The sequence below is a fragment of the Fragaria vesca genome, linkage group LG4 (genome assembly GCF_000184155.1).
Source record: "Fragaria vesca subsp. vesca linkage group LG4, FraVesHawaii_1.0, whole genome shotgun sequence".
NCBI lineage: Eukaryota > Viridiplantae > Streptophyta > Magnoliopsida > Rosales > Rosaceae > Fragaria > Fragaria vesca.
Window position 1 is genome coordinate 12241123 of NC_020494.1, and position 17360 is coordinate 12258482.

General features: G+C 36.7%; 2 protein-coding genes across 2 annotated transcripts in view; both read right to left on the minus strand.

Moving 5' to 3' along the window:
- Positions 1-2622: 2622 nt before the first annotated feature.
- LOC101304470 (long chain acyl-CoA synthetase 7, peroxisomal-like) lies at positions 2623-13325 on the minus strand. The gene is made up of 23 exons (XM_004296857.1): positions 13064-13325; positions 11897-11957; positions 11732-11809; positions 11512-11583; positions 11349-11430; positions 11060-11165; positions 10907-10983; positions 10299-10343; positions 10049-10135; positions 9445-9534; positions 9090-9169; positions 8876-8969; positions 7907-7995; positions 7728-7816; positions 6750-6879; positions 6528-6646; positions 5336-5459; positions 5154-5240; positions 4352-4455; positions 4185-4270; positions 3535-3621; positions 3360-3446; positions 2623-3269 (listed from the first exon to the last, which is right to left on the minus strand). Exons 1-23 carry the CDS (start codon positions 13179-13181, stop codon positions 3174-3176), a joined length of 2088 nt encoding a protein of 695 aa, XP_004296905.1. The 5' UTR covers positions 13182-13325; the 3' UTR covers positions 2623-3173.
- An 871-nt stretch (positions 13326-14196) lies between these two features.
- Positions 14197-17360, minus strand: part of LOC101304762 (cyclin-T1-4-like) — a 6552-nt gene continuing 3388 nt past the window's right edge. Inside the window, exons 6-7 of the mRNA XM_004296858.1 lie at positions 14727-14872; positions 14197-14541 (exon numbers count right to left, since the gene is read on the minus strand). Of these exons, the coding sequence (XP_004296906.1) occupies positions 14510-14541; positions 14727-14872 (178 nt within the window). The 3' untranslated portion in view covers positions 14197-14509. The remainder of the gene's footprint in view (positions 14542-14726; positions 14873-17360) is intronic.

A 17360-nucleotide genomic window follows, 5' to 3' on the forward strand; every position in this document is an offset into this window, starting at 1 on the left:
ATGTGTGTCTGCTTGATTCAACTTTTTTAATAAAGATTTCTGATACGCACAAATGCATATGTAACAGTACAAATTCATTTGTACCATTAGAGAAAATCTTCTCATATGATTATAATCCCACAAATCTTCTAATTAATAAGTTCAACTGGAGATGGCATGGAAACTAGATTCAATGACGAACAATATCATCTAGAGTTATTTCTTCCAACTCACACCAACAACTAAACAGGACAAACTACAAAAATGGAGTAAAACAAATTCTGGGGAAAAAAGAAAATTATCTTCGACTCACATAGAGGTAGGTTCTTTCACATTCAAAACAACTCGACGAACCTACCCCTATATTTTCAAACCTAACTTCAACCTCACAAGTGCTTGAACTCTTTGGATACATCAAAATTACCCTCTGGAACTTCTCTTCTGTGATATGACGAGTCTTAAAAAGAAGAATACCACAGGTGAATATAGTCATATTCCTCAGAACTTGACCATATTTCAACAAATACTTCACCACATCCAACTGATCATCATGTCCCGTGATGTGAGTAATGGAAACAGTCTTGAGGTGTGACACCACACAAATAGGCATAATCTCTGGAAGCTCAAAAGGCTTGTATTCGACATATTTCTCATCATACCATGAGCCGACATCAAGATCTAAGACAAGATGATCTTCAAGCTTAGGTGATCGCTTAAGCAACTCCATCAAATATTCCAAATAAGAGCAACCAAAAGGAACCAAATTCAATTGCTTTAAATTAATAAATTTTGGCAGTGAACATTCCACAAAATTCTTACTTGATATATGCAAATACTCAACGCTGGAAACTCCCGCAAGTAAAGCAGTTGCACGGTTCAAAAGCTCTGGACTTGAAATATTTTTTTCACTATATATGTTTTCTATGTTGGCTTTGACTAGGAATTTTACATTCTGCATAATATATTTTGGAAACCAACTAAAACAATCGCCATAGACAACAAGGTTTTGAAGGTTTGGGGCTTTGATTATAATCATGTGCACCTTTGTTTTATTATTTGCAGAAATGCTTGCTCTTAGAGTTTGCAATCCAGGGCAGTTGCAAAAAAGTTTTCCCAATGAGGAATAATTATCTATATACCTTGCTGTAATATCAACGAACTTGAGGCTAGGAAAACAACATGGTTTGGTAGTTGGATACGTAATACAATTTGAATCCACCTTCAAGACCTCCAGAGTTTTGCTCCGGACAACTCTTCTAGGCAGTTTCAACTCTAACTTGTCTCTCCAGAACTGAAGAGGGGAAAAAGAAAGATCAAGTTCAGAAACCTCATGCCCCATGGCAGTGCATATCCATTTTCGAACGCGAGAAAAATCTTTCTTTTGAAGCTCAATGTTGCCATCAATATGAAGACGAAACTTTCTGATCGTTGATGAGCTGTGTGACGAAAGTGCATAATCAACAAACTTGGCAAACTTATCATAATTACTCTTCCGACTTGGATGACCATATGCATTGGAATAATCCAAGTCTAGGGTTGGGACGAAGGTCCATAAGTTTGTTCCATCCTTTAGACAAAACCGTGGTTCGAACAGCACACAACATCGGAAGATAGGATAGAATATGAACACGAATATGGTCCGGCAACTGGCTGATCCTATCTTTGGTTCCCTATAGACATTTTGATTTCGATCCCATATTGGTTCCTCTCGCAGCGTTTAGGGTTTGCAACAAGGGGCTTCTTATACAGGTTCTTTTTCTTTTTTCTTTTTTGTTTTTTTGGGAGGGGGGTTGGGAAAGGTTTCCTAGCAAAAATTGGAAACTAAAACACTCATCAATCGGCGCAACATGTTCTTATCAACAAGATGGAAACCCTAAAACTCCATAAAAGCGTATAAAGATGACGCATAGCAAAACCCCATAAAATTTGTTGTTTAGTGATTCATATTTTCTCACCATTTAAATATGAGATTCTTACTAATAATTACAAGAGATCTCTAATTACAATGAGCTTTACTTTATTCAAAATTACTCAAGTTCATACGGCAGTCTACTAAGGGTCAATAGCATGCTGAGAATTTGAGGATCGGTACACATAGGGTGTGTCCTGATAGCATGCGCAGCGGCACCAACCATGAGAAATCCACCCTTGTGTAATTCCTGTTGAAGCATATACTCGGGGAATAGACTTAGAATATGGAATTCAAAGAGATCAAAAACCCCGATATTGAGATCCGCTAAAACAAGGCGATAACCAAATGGAACTACTAAAAAGCATACTCAAATGGAACGTTTTCTACTTCAGGAACAGGTATAATTACTTTGAATCTTGATTAATCTTTCTATTAATTAGTAATTATAGCTTCGGCCATTCGATAGCTTCACAATTTCATTGAAGCTATTTCTAGCATTAATATGTTGATTTCTAACTCTATATCTTAGCTTTCTTAGTTTTGCTTGCTTTGGCTGAATCTGATTAGAAATGATGCTTCCCAAACCACAAAAGGAGGGCCACTGAGATTCAAAAATGAACTCGACTTCGCTTGCAAGTGACCAACACCAATAGGAAAGGGACACGTGTCCTGTTAAAGAGTTTAGGTTTGACTTTAAAGACACTACATGGGGTTATTGGTAATTAGTATTTATATTTAATTATTTTTCTGGCCACATGTCACTTCTTCATCGGTGTTGATCACCTGCTAGAGTGACAAGACCTTGTCACCCAAGTTTTTTCCTTCAAAAATAATAAATGGGAAAAAGAGAATTTCAGTCTCGTACATAAAGGAGGTTGCTAAACTTTACAAGATACAGCTCTGTGGCCAAAGCGGCAAAGCCAATGGGATTAATGGCTGAGGGATGCTGCCCAACAAATGCTCCTCTGGCTTGTTGAACTGAACATCAAAGTTTGTTTATTAACTTACAGCTTTCTTTTTTTATTTGAGGAACGGCAAATAAATTCACTAAAATTGTGATTTCACTTGGAGAAACAAATAACAAACAGCAGTCAAGTATGAGAAGCTACAAACCAACCATGTCTTCATCTTTCCTGTCAGGAATGTTTGGCTTCTATTCTCCACTTTGGCTATTTTCCTCCTCTTTTTTTTTTTTTTCCCCATCCTCTAATAGTCTCATTTCTTGTATTTTTGTTTTCTTAATCTATTGTGCTATCGAGAGCCTAGCTGCTCCTAGTAGAACTCATAGCTTCGAAGGGGCGGGATCAGAAGTAGCAAGCTCCGAGTACATTTTGGATATTACTTGTGCAAAGTATTCCTTTGCTTGAGGTCTCTTGATCTGAAGAAATCAAAAATAAAATGAGATTGTCATCTTAACTAATGCATACATTTGCTGTTCAATATTTGAAACTAGCTTAGCTATACTTGCCTTAAATGTTGGAGTGAGCAGACCATTCTCCAATGTGAACGGTTCCACCGTCAGTGTCACGGCTTTTACAAATTCAAAACCTCTCAACTGAAGGGAAATGTATAAAATTATATATTTCAGAATTTAACACGAAAAATATGAACAAGGTGCAAGACAACAGCCATTGAAAACTTACCTGAGCTTCCCTGCCAAGAGCATCCAAATCAGCCAATACAGCGGCCCTTGCTCTTGGATCATTACACAATTGCCCTAAACTTTCATACTGCACACACAGAAACATAGAACAATGAACAAAATAGTTAGCATAGAATAAGAGGTTTTCGTTCGGCAGCCAATAGCCATGCCCTTCTTCGAGTAACTACTAATACTAACATAATAGCAGTCTCTTTTTTGGGTGAATGGACTACTTGTTTACTTATATAATTGTTTAAAGCACCAAACAACATTCATCTCTAGGAAGGCATATTGAAATTTAGTAATGGGTATTGGGTACCCTCCTTATTTCACCTAGTATTACAAATCAAAACACAGATCAAAACTTCGTAACTAGTACTTTTAGAGACTTGATGCAGTGGATATTGAAGCTGGAACTTCGACTCTGCTGGATTTATCCAGAGAGGAGGTCTTTGCACATTAACTATTTCCAGTTTGTCTGAGGTTTTGATCTTGAAATCTTAGCATGAAGATTATCCGGCCAAATTCTTATTTCTATGCAATGAGAACATCAACCGACCTTTAACAAGACCTTAATCAGGAGGTAAACATATGTAAATTGTGACTTAAATCATGAAGTAAGTTGGCAAAACTGAGATGTCATATCTGTACCTTTATGCCTTCAGAATCAGCCCATGCTTTCAACACATCTTGGTCAACTGAGATAATTGCTACCAAAGAAGAATTTAGGCTGTCCCCTAACAATAGAAGAAAATAAGAAATCAGCATCCCAAAAATGTGTCAGAGAGACAGAGACCATTTGAAGTCCATTCCCTCACCGTGAACAAAGCACTGGGCAACAAACTTGCACTTGGCATAAACATTCTCTATTTTCTCTGGAGCTATATACTCTCCCTGTGCCAACTTGAAAATGTTCTTCTTCCTACAGTTGTATGAAAAAAACATTTATAAGTTTAAGGTCAAAACACTAAACTACTCAAGGCACATCCTATAAGTGCAACAGAATATTGCTTCCACATAGAGTATAGCACTCACAAAAAGAGGCAGGAGTTTAAGAAATAAAGTAATAACATCACAGTTTAATCAACCCTTTGTATACAACCTACAGCCAGCATTTTGTAAACTTAGCCACTATGAAATAATGGTGTGATTGATTGTTACTAATTTGTTTCAAACTCTCATATGTCTGCATGGACTCCAAAAAGTCCTAACTGAAGGGGCTCACAACCTATCACCAAAAGTTTTGGGATAGGCCATGGCAGTACACCAGACCCAGAACGTTTTGGAATGACAAGAAGCCACCATCAGCAGACACACAGTTGCCCTACATATTTGAATCATACGCGAGCGCGAGCGCAAACACAAATGGTATTTTCACAGACACGCATACACATACCAAAACCTTTCCATACTAAACAAGTTGAGGTTACCATGGGAGAACACCTTCCTGATCAAGTAATTATCAGGTAGACTATTCGATAGTAAAATAAATTGCAATACTAACACCCTTATTTGGCATGTCAGGATCAGAAAATATAAACTTTCTTTCCTTGTACTAACTTGTACAGAATTAGTACCAAAGAATCTGCAAAACTATCATTTAGGGTTGGATAATCTCACCTATCAATAATTTTCAGACGACCACCAGGTAACCATGATCCAATATCTCCAGTATGAAGCCACCCATCTTCATCAATCACTTCTCTCCTATTGATTATAATAGTTTATATCATCAGACAATCAACATCTGACATAATGAGTACAAATTAGAAAGCAAAAAAAAAAAAAGGCAAGTTCAGTACGTCTGCACTTCATCTTTGTGATAGCCTTGGAAAATAGTAGGACCCCTGACACAGATTTCACCACGTGGATAGGGTTGATCATTACATGTGTAATTCATTTCTGGTACATCAACAAGCTTGATTTCTGAAATGAAATCATGAAATTTTAAATCAATTTTTCCCCAAGTTCAGAAAAAAAGGCATTAGAAAGTAAAAGAAACCTTGTATGAACAAATCATAACTTTGACTAATGATACCAGTTAACACATGCAACTTTCGTTCGATATTCGACAAACACAAGTAAACCTTAAACAAATCCTGATCTTCAAGTTGCTAAAAGTGCTGCATAGTACTGTGTAACATAAATACAACCAGGAGATCAAATGGATATGAAATTAAGGTCAGGATATGAAAAACTTTCCATCTGACTGACCCCGTGGGATCATTCTAGGACACAAAAAACCAAGAAAAATGAGCTCCTTCAATCCACCTAATCACTTATACTGGACCATCATTCACCAACCCTCGAGTAGTATGCCGAGTTCATACCCCATATAAAGCTGGTTCGATAGGGAGCTACCAATTTAAAAGGTCAGATCAGGTTGGTCGTGTAAGATTTTATTATAATAACCTGACGAAACCAACTTGTTTGGGTTTCCTTTAAAGAGACAAATCCAATCAGGTTTGGATTGAATTGGTTGGTCTCATCTGGTTTTCAGATCTTTGACCGAGCCTTATATGCAAAGACATATAATGTAACCAGTCATTGAAATCGTTCAGCCTAATCAGCTTGATGTGTCTGAATAACTACAGCCAACAGCACACAACAAGTTTAAATACAAATACATAAGTCATCCAATGATGACCAAATGAGTATCATTTGGATTATAATTCCAAGTTTACAACCACAACTCCCACCATGTTAACCACTAGGGTTTGGATCGTCTTCATGCAATGTCTAGGAAAAACTCTTTCTATCCGCAAAGACATGATAGCTAAGACAACCAAATACAATTGGAATGGCACCTATAGAGGAAGATTCCACAATCACATTTTTCCAGGTAACTAAAGGCTGATTTTCCATGGATAATGAAGAAGATAAAAAAACATATAATATGCTAATAAATGAAATCAACTCATTGATGCAATAACATGGGTTAGTAACTCCATTTTGTTCAAGAAGTGTGCTAAACACAAATGGTAAGTAACTCACCACAGGCTGGACTAGGAGACCCAACATGGCCGGATAAGTTGTCACCACTGTCCATAGCACTAATAACACAGGAAGTCTCCGTCATTCCATACCCTTCATTTACTTCACCCCCAAAGCATCTGGATATAAATAATCACTAATTACAAGGACAGAAAATATAGCTAAAAGATCAACTGTATAGGACTCCCTCATTCAGTATGCCAAGAAGTGCAAAGGACTTACATTTTTAAAAAGTCCATAACATCAGGCGACAAGGGTGAAGCACCTGATGCCATAAAACGAACACGTCCTCCTAACCTAGCCTTTATCTTATTAAACACCAACCTGTCCCACATGGGAGACGGATTTTTTCCTGAAACATTCAACATGATACAATAAGTAATTCTGCAGTGACGAACAAACATAATACCATACCGGACAATAAGACTCATGAGCATCACTTGTTTTGGATCAGCATCATGTATCACTTTCTCCAAAATTTAAAGATTACTCTCCTCATCCTATAGTTTGGATTAGAGAGCTGTAGTGCTTTAGCTTTCTATGTTCTGTGGTTCTTTTGCTTTTTTCATCTTTTCATGTCCCAATCTGCTAATCTCTACATTTTCTGGGGTATCACATCTTTCACTAGTATATTCTGTTGTTTCTCATTTTCCAGAATTCTAGATTGACATATTATTATCCCACATTGGAGAAATTGAGGCCCTACAGAACTTCTGTCATCTTGGGCCTCTCCACCTGCTGCCAATTGGTTTAGTTTTTGACACAATTCCATCATGGCATCTGAGAAGTTATCCCACGTATTGAGCGAGTGACCAGTCATACTCCGGTTAGCAGTTTCAGGTTGTACGCATGTTTGGCTCGAGTCGCAGTTACGAGCGTGGAGTGACTCTTGAGTGTGGAGTGTCATCCCACATTGGAAAATTAAACCCTTGCATAGCTATAAGGTCTGGGCCTCTCCACCCATTGCCAAGTGGTTTCGGGTTGGAAGCCTATAATCATTCAGTACCATACAAAATTGCAGTTACATTTTCCAGTGGAAGGTTTGCAGCTAAACCTATTCTAAAAGGTGTAAGTTTTGATTTCCCATCTTAAAACCTTTACTAAAAGGTCCCACTATAGATTAATAAAAAAAAATTACACTAAGCATTCAAGAACTTCAGACTTAATCTCATCTTAAATGTAATTAAAGGTATAATTTACCACTTAATAAGGCCTTCTTCTTGGCATTGTAAGCAGCATTAAATAGCCTCTCCCTAAGCACACCTGATGTCTTCACAGCATTTGTGATACTGAACAACCACGGAATCCACTCCATGTCAGACTAGCTATATAGTTTATTTCACAAGATCAATCTGAACATATGTGAAAAATTGCCTTACCCAGCATATATTCTATTATACAGCCTAGGGATACTGCAGAAGATAGTAGGTCTTAGAGCAGCCATATCATCCATCAATTTCATATTATCCTGCAAACAACGTTTATATAAATCCTTAGTACTTTTCTGGATATAAACACTTCAAACACTATATCCTCCAGCATATATCGCAATATTACAACAGGTAGGCCCATGGTTTACAATATATTAATGAAGCTACAAAACTAGGTTTAGTAAATGAGTTTTTGAAACTGAACTTATTAATTCCATTAGATATCATTAGGAGTCCCTACCAAAGGTTTCTAAAGGGTAGACTAACAGTTCAAAGACAGATAATTCCGGAGCAGTGTGTATTGCATTGCATCAAGCAAATTTTATTTTTTGTTAGAAAAGAAACAGCTTTTTATTGAAATAAAAAGCAAAGTTGGATCAGATTCTTAGAATTAGTAATGCTAAACTGTTGAACAATGAACATTATGGATTATCAAAGATATAGGAACTAGTCCGTTTATTTAACTCAGTTCTAAATATGTTGCAACTATATACATCCACCTTCTTCAAATAAGTAAAGATGCAATTGTTCAAGTCCAAAACCTTACCGATAGGATATGTAACATTTAGATGATCCAAATTTTCTACTAAATTTCTTACAACAATGCCACCAGAACAACTCAGAACAAAGTGATATGCATCTAACCTTTCAGTAAAATGCAGTTACCGTCCACGGGAATTGCATTGACCTGAGTGCTTAAAAATATCTCAAGGCCGTCAAGGGTACCTAATTCTAGGCACTCAATTCACTAGCCTTTTTTCACAGATATAATTGTTCTATAACAGCGTATATTGTATTGCTTCAAGAAAATTTGAGGCTTGAAGAAGAAAAGAAAGAAGATAGCATGTTACACTCAAGGGGACAAGCTTAAGGAGGAAACAAACCGAAAATTAAAACAGCTTAAATCAAGTCTCCTACCCCTTGGTAGAATCCAACAGCAACTCCAAAATGTACTGTCATGACCTGGTTAGCCCGTTCATAAATGTGTGCCAAAGGCAGATAAGACATGTAACTGGCAAAAAATGAGGCAAATTTAGATGAGACAAAACACTTCTATATGATTTTATAAACATTACAACAAAACCTGAAAATAATAATATACTAAGAAGCAGGGAAAACCATTGATACTCACACATCAGAGGGGTAGAACTGCATACCAAAAGTGGCCCCAGCAACACTTGCAATCAAGTTTCCGTGAGACAACACAGCTCCCTAGCAAAATGGTACTGTTCAGAATACTTTAATTCTGATAACTATGAAAAGGAAAGTGTTATCACACAAATTCAGAAGGAGCCAGCTCCAATATGGGCAACTTGTGTTCCTTTCATTTGCTCTCTCAGTCTTTTTTTTTTTCTTTATAAACAACAGTTACAAGAGAAAACTCAAAACTATATAGGGAAAAAATGCACATATACAGTTAAACAGTTATAGGGGAAACTTACTAACTTCATCATAAAGCTAAACATTCATAAAGTCTTAAGATTTACCTTTGGGGTGCCAGTTGTACCACTTGTGTAGCAAATTGTTGCAATATCATCCGATTTTGGTGGGCAAAAAGGCTGTATGCTACTACGGCCCTAAAAGCATATAATGAATTAGAAGAAAAGTACTGTAGAGTGATGCAAAGATTAGTGATTTCCGAAAAGTATTGCATACTTGTCATAAAGAGTCAAAAATCCCCTTCTCTATAGTATTGAAACTCATCGGAAGAATATATATTTATTGAATGGTGATGTAGGGCAAGGGTTTCCAACGAAACTTATTCCATGGCCACTGCAGACTAGTTTTGGTTCCAGGTCCACAAGCAAATGAAAACAGATAATGTTTACTATGTCTGGAAGGACTGTGAGCCTCATCAACCAGATGCAAGGGGTAAATGCTTCTATTTGTGAGGACAAAGTAGAGCGGAGAAATCAGGCACTACGTCCATTGGGAGGAAGGAGAAAAAACAGAAAACCTTTTTCAGGAAATTTATGCCAAGGGTGTCGACTATCTGAGTTTCTCTAAGCATAGTAGAATGCATTGTCTTTCATTGTCTTTATGAATCCCCTAAATCTTAAAACTTTCAAAGCAAGATAAGATAAGCATTACCTGATTGAGCAATGTGGAATATGTTACAACCTTGACTCCTGTTGAAGATGGGAGGGATGGTATTTGTTCATCTATCCCTCCAACAACCTGCATAATAATGAAAGAAACAGCAGACATTACTTTAAGAGTACGAAAAGCTGATTCCAACATCAATTTCAAATTCAATATCTTAAATTTCAGTATGTGGTAGATGTACTAATTCATTGTGCTGACTATCGATTAAATGGAAAAATGAGAAGTAATATCATACCACAATCAGGCGTACAGTTGGAATATCTGACAAGAAGCTCAATATCTGCAACTCGAAATGATAAAAGATGTCACTGAAGGAAATTCACAATGATATAATATACAGTTCTTAGTCTGCCTATTAACGTGCAGTCACCAAAAAGCCAATACACATAATGCTCAATTATGAGCCAAATGGCTAAGTGAAAGAAGTCACCATCGCATAGTTTAGTACAACCACTTTGTCTAGTAGGTGGTGGACATTGTGCATTTTAAGATATCAATAGCTTTTCTTTATCTTTCTAAATCTTCCTCTTCCTTCGTTGCTTATTTATAAATAACGTGGAGCATCATTTCCTTTTCATGATCTAAGTAATTCCTATCTTTATTAACATGATGTTTGTATTATGATGAAGTCTTGCTACACATATCGGATAGCATTTTGAGAAAGATAAATTGAATATTACCGATCATGCATGTCCAAGTATGATAGTATCAGTCTCGTTATATTTGCTATTGGATGCCTCTATATACTGTACTAGTATTAAAAGAAAGTTGCGAGATAAATTTATTCTAACTGCGGAAGACATCATTTAGTTATAGTGCACCATGAATATAGCTTAAACTCACACTATTCAATGTTTCAGGCACGCAAAATATAACTTGTACAACAGCATGATTAGCAATGTACTTGACAGCGTCTGGACCTGCAGAGAATGCCATATTAGATCTAACATCTGAAAACTAGACCGAACTTGGAAATTTGGGGAAGGTTGTACAAACCTAGAGTGTCATACAAAGGAACTGATATGTAAGAATACGCAGAGCAGGCATGATCAACAATCATCCATTCCGGTCTGTTAATAAAATACAACCCAATGCAAGATCCCTGTATGTGAAGTAATACAAGGAAAAGTTAACTTGAAGTAACAGGTGGAAATATCTCTTAATATCTTCCAGGGTAATTTTTGAGTAACTAGTTCCAAAAATAAGGTTCACTGACCCCAAAAAAGAAAAGTGAAAAGTCAACAACACCAGTGTGTGAACACTAGAATTTTGAGTGAGACTTAACCTTTGGTATGCCATTATATATGAGGCCAGAACCTATTGCTGACCGAGCAGTATCTGCTTCTCCAAAGGTCATCCATTTGTATCTGGAAGGAAGAAAAATGAATGCATCTGGGTGAGGCCTCCACAATAATGTGAGAACTTAAATTTATATAAAGGAAACTCACTCTCCAACTGTTCCATCAACCCGAATTCTTGTTCCCAAATATTTGTAATCTCTAAACGTATCGACTGCATGCCTAAAATTCACAAAGTTAGATGGAATAATTTAGCAAATTTCATATTATCTAAAACCAACTGTGATTTGGTAAATATATAGATTTTGTATTTGGAGGAACTTTTGGAACTTGAAATCATGTAGTTTTTCAAAAGTGAGGTGACACTCACACAAAATTATCGTGCAGCGTAGCAATTTCGGGATGATCAGGGAATGTAGTAACAAGCTTCAAAGGAGAACGTGCAGATCTACAACCACAAAATACAAATCTTCTCTTTAGAGAAACCAAATGACTTTTGAGAGGCAAAACATACAAGAAAAGAGAATATGCCTACCTGTATACATTCCACTTTCCTGTATGTAGTTTCTCTGGAAGCACCACACTGTACCCTTGCTCTGATAAGAAATTACAAAAGGTGCTGATATTACAATATGTAATTGAGCATAATAGTTGAATATTTCAGACATGTCTTATGTTTAACTTTTATCACGCTACTGTTACTGTGTTCATTTCATAATCCACTGATTAACGAGAAAGCTACAACTTTCAAAAGAAACTCTTTTAATTCCTTCTGGGGACACTAGATTTTTGCAAAATATCACTGAACAACAACTTTTTCAGATCCACTTTCATAATCATCGCACAAGACAGGATGCGCACAGCTACAATTCCCGCGCGACTTTAGTAATCTCAAAGGAAAAAAGCTATAGGCAGTTAAACACACAAAGAAAACAAAAGAGCAAAGAACTGAGGTACAAATCAAATCGAAAGAACTTTGAAGAGAAAAAGTTCTTAATCCCAGAAGTGGCTCTGCCTACTTTGCATTGGTGATAGAACTATTAAGTTTAACAAGAAACACATTTGGATTATATTTATTTATTCCTTTTCGTCTTAGAAAACAGTTCTACAGTAACAGATTTTTCTTAAGCATATGTTCAGATAATCAAAATCATACGTCAACTTCATTTCTAAAAATAAAAAGCAAAACGAGAACAAAAGTAGTACTCGTAAACACTCAAAAACATTAGTTCTAGAGCAAAGATCTAGATGCCTTTTGAAAAAACCAATTATTCTCACAGAATTGTCCCAAGCGGGCCAAACCTGTCTCTCTTTTTGACCTACAGCCAATGATCCTGACCACAATCGAAGCGCTATTTTCACATAAAAATAAAAAATAAAAAAAAAACCAGATTATGAAATCAAAACAGAGCATCATCTAGTGAAGCACTATTTGATCAAAGATAACAAAAGCCGGGACGTTCTCAAGTGCTCCGGATTAGGATGCGTGGGACACACCGCAAAACAAAAAAGTGACTAATCGGATACTCCAGAGCACTATAAAACCTTCAAAACAAAGCCAACAAATCCACCAAAATCCACACTAAAAATCCACGTCCACCACTAAGAACACGATCCCTATCTTTTTCATATACAAAAACGAAATTGAGCTCCACACCACATAAACAAAACAGAGCTGAAAGATAAGAGAGAGGGAGCGGACCGGAAACGAACTCGGCGGCGGTGGAGTTGGGGCGGAGAATGGACTCGGACTCGGCTACGTCGGAGATGAGGTGGCCGTTAATGGCCTGGAGGCGACGCTGAGCTTGAGCGGAATCCATAGAAGAACGGCGTCGTATTGGATCAAAGCTGGGCTCTCAGTAGCAGTCAAGTACTTATCCGGTGAGCTCAGGAATCGGTTTCTTTTGTTTTTCTATATTCTGTTTGGGCACGCTTTCCAATGATGGTGATGATCTTGATCACCAATGCATATCCAGAAAATCACAATAATATATTTTTTAATTTAATGCATCGAAAAATATATATATGCTATTTTGTGCCGGCCGTCAGCCAAATATTACACGGTTTTGAAGCAACTTTTAACCATTTGCGTGCAAGGGTTTGATTGTGGTCAAATTGGACCACCTGACCTGCTGGTAGAGTTCGAGTACGGTACTTCTCCTAGTAAGAGGGTGAAAGCTAATTTGGATTTGGATTTGTACCATTTCTCCCAGGCGTGCAGTGGCTTTTGGCAAGAGACTAGTCCTTTGAACTAGTAAGAGTGTTGAACAAGAATGTATTGATCGACGAGAATAGCGACTTATTTAGCTACTTCCCAAGCAAGAGTTTGAAGGAAGGTGTGTGTGTGTGCTATGTTCAAGGTTGGGGTGGAACAGCATGAGACCTAGATTCGGACATTCGGATTTACATGAAACTCGATTTGGAATTTTGGACGTCTAATGATGAGATCCAAGTGAAGTCATAAGACGCTCAAATTGTTGAATGAAATTGATAGATAATAGACGACGTGAAAGTCACTAAACCATTATGAATGAGTGTAGATAATATCAGTTCGACTCAAAACGTCATGTGAATTTAGCATATCAAAACCACAATACATGTTTACCAATGATAGGTAGTTTAGGTAGCAACTAACAACCTCTTTAACTCGGGAGCTTAACGAACTACAAAACCACAATACACATGTTTGCCAATGATTGAAAAAAAAAACACTAACTATTTTTCTAAGTGAATATATTAACAATTGATGGAAATTCAAAATCAAAGGAGGTCCAATGTAGCATCTCTAACAATATGCACCGCATATATTACATCTATCAACAAATCACCATGTTTGTGAAATTCCACACAATGAAATAAGAACTTTGTCGCAAAATATTTCATTATATATGAATTTACCATTTGCCAAAAGAACAATCCTCTAGAGGTACTTACAAGACCTTATCTATATATTAAAGTGGCAGATGTAAGACAAGATGGAGATTATCTTGATCATTTCTTCTCCCTCCTCCACACAATGACCCTTTCAAGTCTATATCTTTTCCCACATCATCATGATACACGTTTCTATCCACACAAAAAAAAAAAAAAAACTAGTACACCCTTAAGCTAAAGCCTAATGCCACCACAACCCCCTGATTTGATACATTTAGAAGAGTTCCATCAATTGCTGGGACACATCTGCATCAATCATTAAACAATGATTAATCTATCTAAAACAGAAAAAAAGGAAATGCAGCTAATATCTACCTAAAACAGAAAAAAGGAAATGCAGCTAGCCAATGCTTTTTCACCATAATGTTTTTCTCTTTGAAAATTTAGAAAATAAAACCAGTGCCAACTGATAGTGTAGCATGCATGCTTACCATGAAGGACATCTGGTGTAGCCTGGAATTCCTGCCAGATATTTTGATATGGTTTCAGATCCAAATTTAGAAACTTTGCGGCAAGATAGGCAGCTCCAGCAGCAATATGATGCGGTTTGAACTGAAGCCACAATGAACTCCGAAGCCTAAACAATAAATACACACATCAGATATGAAGGTTGTAACAAAAGACACCAGAATTGGGTCAAGATCAGGAAGACAGATACAACAAACCAAACCATCTGGGCAACACTTGTAAGAACAGGCAGTATCTCGTGCAACTTAGCAAACATTTTCACAGTGATGAAAGTACATCAGCAATAAGAGATGCAGCTAGCATGAGAAACTAATCAAGAAATCAGGCATTGATGTCACGAGAAAATAACAATTTTTCTTACCAACTACAAAAGCAGCAAGTCAGGTAGAATATTTTCCAGAATCTCTGCAGGATTGCTGATAGAGTACCATAACTATAGCAAACATGTAATACCCATCTAGAGGACACATCAAACTCCCAGGCACAACTGCTGCATGGCTATTTTACTCATGCACAAAATTTTTATGACAAAGCAAACAGGATGCAGAAGTGCATTGCAAACACTAACTTCTCAAAGCAAATCCACAATCTTCTGCTATGGCTGGCTCTGGAAAGACTTGTCAAACATGTGAACCTATGCTCACTGAGCATGCACGAGACCCCCAACTAGGTTCCCAACAAGATTCATGGACTACAACCATGTGGCAGGCATGAGATGAAGCTGAAGTGTGATTTATATGTTGTTCTGGCTCATGTATATATGCCTATCAGTTTGTACGAAGTATACATATTTTTCTTACATCAAGAGCAAAATCAAGTCTTGCTGAGAACTTCTTTGAATAACAAGATATCCTATACAGCAACAATTTTAATAATGGCTGAAAATATAAACAGGGTAAAGCGGTCAGTTCTTTCTAGCGTGGAAAATTGTCAAAATTTTAGAATGTTCATTGCATTTTCAAACAGCTTTGCTATGAACTCATTGTGAATTCAATTTCATCATTCAGTAAATAGTTATAACAAAACAAAATTTTCATATTAAATAATTGAAAAAATGGAAAATTTAAAATACAGAAATACGCATATTTCAAGGCTTTACGTAGGAACAATGAAGGCTCCATTTTAATGAACTGATATAAAAACAAATACGTATTAAAAAGTCCTATATCAGTCAAAAAGATACAAGACAACACTAGATTAACAGGTAAATGGAGGGATGAGGTGGATAATGCATCAAAACTTCAAAACCAGCACCTTCCCTTTTTCTCATATCAAACCAACGTCCAATTGCAGTTGGTTACAATTCTTACAACAGCAATAGTAGTTTGTAAATTAAACAAATGAAAGAAAAAATAATTATCTGATAAAAAGTTATTGGCAGAAATTACAAATTAATTTTATAAACGAAAACAAAGAGCCAATTGACACCCAAGCCCAGACCAAAAAAAACAAAATAGACAAGCATGTATTAGGGGGCTAGTATGCCATTCATCATAGTATTTGATTCTAAGTAACATGTGACAATAGCTTGAAATACAAACATTTTATATGAAAAGGAAATTTTAAACAGAAAGAATTTAACAAAACTCACCCTAAAAAAAAACTGTTTTCTTTCGAAAACAATAACTAGAAGAAAATTGTTACTGGAAGATGTTTGAAGTATCATATATTGTTATGCAAGAGAGTATCACACTAATAGTTGAATGGCCTCAATCAATTCAGAGCTTGTACATGTTCACTTACACAGAGACTAGACCTTCAGACTGACAACACATATGGTAGCAAATAGTTCCCAGTCAAGGTCCTGACCCAGATAAATGATATGGAGACTATGCTGTCGAACTGACAACACCTATAAAGTACCAAATAGTTCCCAGTCTAGGTCTGACCCTCAGAAATGATTGGCAAGGTTTAGATCTGAAAAAGCATTACCTGAGATAAATAAGAAAAACAAAATACATATGATATGGCAATCATGTACAGAAAAATGTCTCCTCCATTTTACCAACAATGGCAGACAAGTTGCCTTTCTTAGGAGACTAATCAGGAGAAGTGTCAAACACACATTAACAACTCTCTCATTTCTTATGTACTGCATTATTCTTCTTTTCTTTTGGACAAGTTTCATTCTTAGGTGACTAATCAGGAGAAGTGTCAAACACACTTTAACAACTCTCTCATTTCTTATGTACTGCATTATTCTTCTTTTCGTTTGGGCATGGGAGCAGATGACTGGGCAATATACACAAATATAAGGTCCACCAATCCATTCTGTACTGAAAAGGAACTACCCAACCAAAACTTATCACAGAATCCACATCAAGCAGAAACCCATGCAAGTTCCTGACGAACATGCATCAGCGACATCACTTCTACAACAATCCACAACCCTTGGCTGAGGTCTAAACAAATATCGAACAATTTGTTTGGAGGTGAAGAGCCTGATACTAGGAAGAAAAATAAGACAATGTGAGGTGCACACCAGTGCCCTTTCTGATAAGAACTGAAACCAAATCAAAACTTTCAAAACCCCATGTAGCTGAAATCAACTTAGCCTGGCCTCTGTTAAACATACCCACCCAACCCCCTCCCCCCCC

Excerpts from the sequence above, each read along its gene's own strand:
- LOC101304470 (XM_004296857.1), bottom strand. The coding sequence starts at position 13,181 with ATGGATTCCGCTCAAGCTCAGCGTCGCCTCCAGGCCATTAACGGCCAC. Across the intron at positions 7,996-8,875 it reads CTGTTGGATTCTACCAAGGG|GATAATATGAAATTGATGGA; the intron begins GTAGGAGACTTG and ends CGTTGTTTGCAG. Across the intron at positions 3,270-3,359 it reads TGCTCACTCCAACATTTAAG|ATCAAGAGACCTCAAGCAAA; the intron begins GCAAGTATAGCT and ends TGATTTCTTCAG.